At 42.4% G+C, this 2,817-nt stretch overlaps 1 protein-coding gene across 1 annotated transcript; it reads left to right on the top strand.

Moving 5' to 3' along the window:
* The first annotated feature begins 1,124 nt into the window (after positions 1-1,124).
* On the top strand, positions 1,125-2,065 carry LOC103725349 (olfactory receptor 4D5-like). The gene is given in 2 exon segments (XM_008822682.2): positions 1,125-1,599; positions 1,602-2,065. Coding segments are annotated over 2 exon segments (939 nt in total).
* The last annotated feature ends 752 nt before the right edge of the window (positions 2,066-2,817 follow it).

The following is a 2,817-nucleotide window of genomic DNA, read 5'->3' as shown; positions in this document are numbered from 1 at the left end:
TTGAGGAACATGTGCAAGGCGCAGCTGTCCTTTCACATGCTCTTCTAATGCATGCAGTTACAACAGACTACGTTTGAGTATGAACAGCTTCTGAGAAAGCCTCTACCTATTCCACGGAGCAGTCACCCCAGACTACAGCAGAGGAAAGAGTTCAATGCGAGGTACCAAGAGAAAGCGTGTCTTGCAGCTGTGTCTGCTGAGGGTCAAAATGCCACTTTGTGATCAAACATATTCGCAGCTGCCATTCGGTTTTTCCCACTAGATTAGAAACAAGGCACCAAAACTCACACATGTGCACTAGTGAAAGAACTTCAACCTCAAAAGACCTGATGTCATTATAATATTGTTTGTGACACCCTTCCCCTTCTGCGGAAATCATGGGAGGAAATGCCCTAAAAGGAAGACCGAGTTTTCCATGATTTGGGACAGAAAATGGGCTAAGTTACTTCATCAATGTGTCACATTCTTCATAAATGCTCATTGCAACTTCTTTAAAGTCCACAATGCATAACCCACTATGCTGTTCCCCACCCTGGGGCAGCCCACTCCAGTCTTCGAGTGCTCACATTGCTTAGACTTGCTTCTACTGCTTTGCTAGATAAACGTGCTCAAACTGTCTCTTGACTGGATACATTCCTTCAAGAAACAAGTGCTAAAGAATCCTACAACATGCACCACATAATCTTCGTGATGATGAAACACTCCAATTGTTTATAGTAACCAAAGCTTTCTTTTACATTTGTAATAACATCCTCTAACTCCTCTCTGCCATCAAGGAATAAAAACAATTTGCAAAGGAATTTATATAGGACTCCCTAAAAGATGTAAGTGGGCAGAGTTTTTTAATAGCAGAAAAACTGAGTTTACATATCAGTACTAGCATGTATGTATGTGTCAGCATGTAACTATTATGTATCTATCATCTATCTATCTATCATCTATCTAATCTATCTATCATCTATCCTATCTATCTATCTATCTATCTATCTATCTATCTATAATCTATCTGCCTACCTACATACCTAGTGTTTATTCTTCTTTGGGTGAGACTTAAAACATCTCAACTTTCTCCTTGTATACACCCATTTTCCTTGGCAGGGCCCTTCACTAGCCATACCAGGCAGATGAACCCAGCAAACCATTCCCAGGTGACAGCGTTTGTGCTCCTGGGGCTCTCTCAGGTATGGGAGCTTTGGCTCCTCTTCTTCACTGTCTTGTCAGCTGTGTATCTTATGATGGTCACTGGCAATCTGCTTATTGTGCCCATCGTGACATCTGATCCGCGCTTGCATACGATGATGTATTTTCTCTTAGGCAACCTTTCATTCCTGGACTTCTGCTATTCTTCCATCACTGCCCCGAGGATGCTGGTTGACTTGCTCTCATGCAACCCAACCATTTCCTTCAGTTCCTGCCTGACCAGGCTGTTCTTTTTTCACTTCATTGGTGGCATCAAGATCTTCCTGCTGACTGTCATGGCATATGACCACTACATTGCCATTTCCCAGCCCCTACGCTACACACTCATGAATCACACAGTCTGTGGCTTTTTCATGGCAGCCTCATGGGTGGGGGGCTTCATCCACTCCATTGTACAAGTTGGTTGACTATCCACCTGCCATTCTGTGGACCTGACAAGCTAGATAACTTTTACTGTGATGTGCCTCAGCTGATCAAATTGGCCTGCACGGATACCTTTGTCCTGGAGCTTCTGATGGTGTCAAACAATGGTTTGGTCACCCTCATGTGTTTTCTAGTGCTACTGGGATCCTACACAGCCCTGCTAGTGATGCTCCGAAGCCACTCTCGGGAGGACCGTAGCAAGGCTCTGTCTACCTGTGCCTCTCACATTGCTGTGGTGACCATAATCTTTGTACCTTGCATCTACATCTACGCAAGGCCCTTTAGAACATTCCCAATGGACAAGGCAGTTTCTGTGTTATACACAATGGTCACCCCCATGCTGAATCCGGCTATTTATACCCTAAGAAATAAGGAAGTGATCTTGGCCATGAAGAAGTTGTGGAGGAAACAGAAGGATTTTATTGGTCCCCCAGAGCACTAACAGGGTCTGAGGAACTAAAAATACTTCAGAAGACCCACAAAATAGATAAAACTCTATACCAGTTGCATTATTAAAATTATTTTTAATCATTGTTAATTTCTGGTGCCCCAAACTTTTAGTCACTGTAGAATATGGGAAGAGTGTTCTAGAATTGCTCCTAGGTTCCTTCTAGAAAAAATAGCAAGTATTATATATTTCAAAGTACACATTCCCAACTCTGGCCTTGCCAAGAAAGTTCCAGTTTCAACGTGGCATGCATATGAATTCTGAAGCTGGCAACTCTTTCCTGATACTTTTTTTTGGATAAAAAAATATATTGACATCCTCAAAAGATTTTTTTTTCAACTTCTTGGAGGCAAATGGGGTCTTAAAGTTAAAATCAATGTAGGATCCTATGTCCATTTCAGGAGACTGTCAATGAAGATAGAAAAATTACCTTGGGCAAGTTAGTTTCTTCCTCATAGTTCCTTAAAGTCATCATTGTCTTCTTCTTCCCCTTCCCCTTCCCCTTCCTCCCTCCTCCTCCTCCTCCTCCTCCTCCTTCTTTATTATCATCATCTAAATACTTGGTAAGAGCTCACTCTGTCAGGCGTTGAATGTATTGATTTATACTCATTATCTGTTGCTAAAATTCTCTGGGGGTTGTAAACAATGTCCACCCTCCTTGGTCCCAACAACAAACCAAGGTACAGTTTCGTCAGATTGGGAAATCAATGAGTTTTCTGGGTTTACTTACAGAGCAATGTGTGAGG

Source organism: Nannospalax galili, unplaced genomic scaffold, assembly GCF_000622305.1.
Source record: "Nannospalax galili isolate Female #2095 unplaced genomic scaffold, S.galili_v1.0 scaffold17489, whole genome shotgun sequence".
In the NCBI taxonomy this organism is placed as follows: Eukaryota; Metazoa; Chordata; class Mammalia; order Rodentia; family Spalacidae; genus Nannospalax; species Nannospalax galili.
This window is presented reverse-complemented; position numbering and strand designations above follow the sequence as displayed.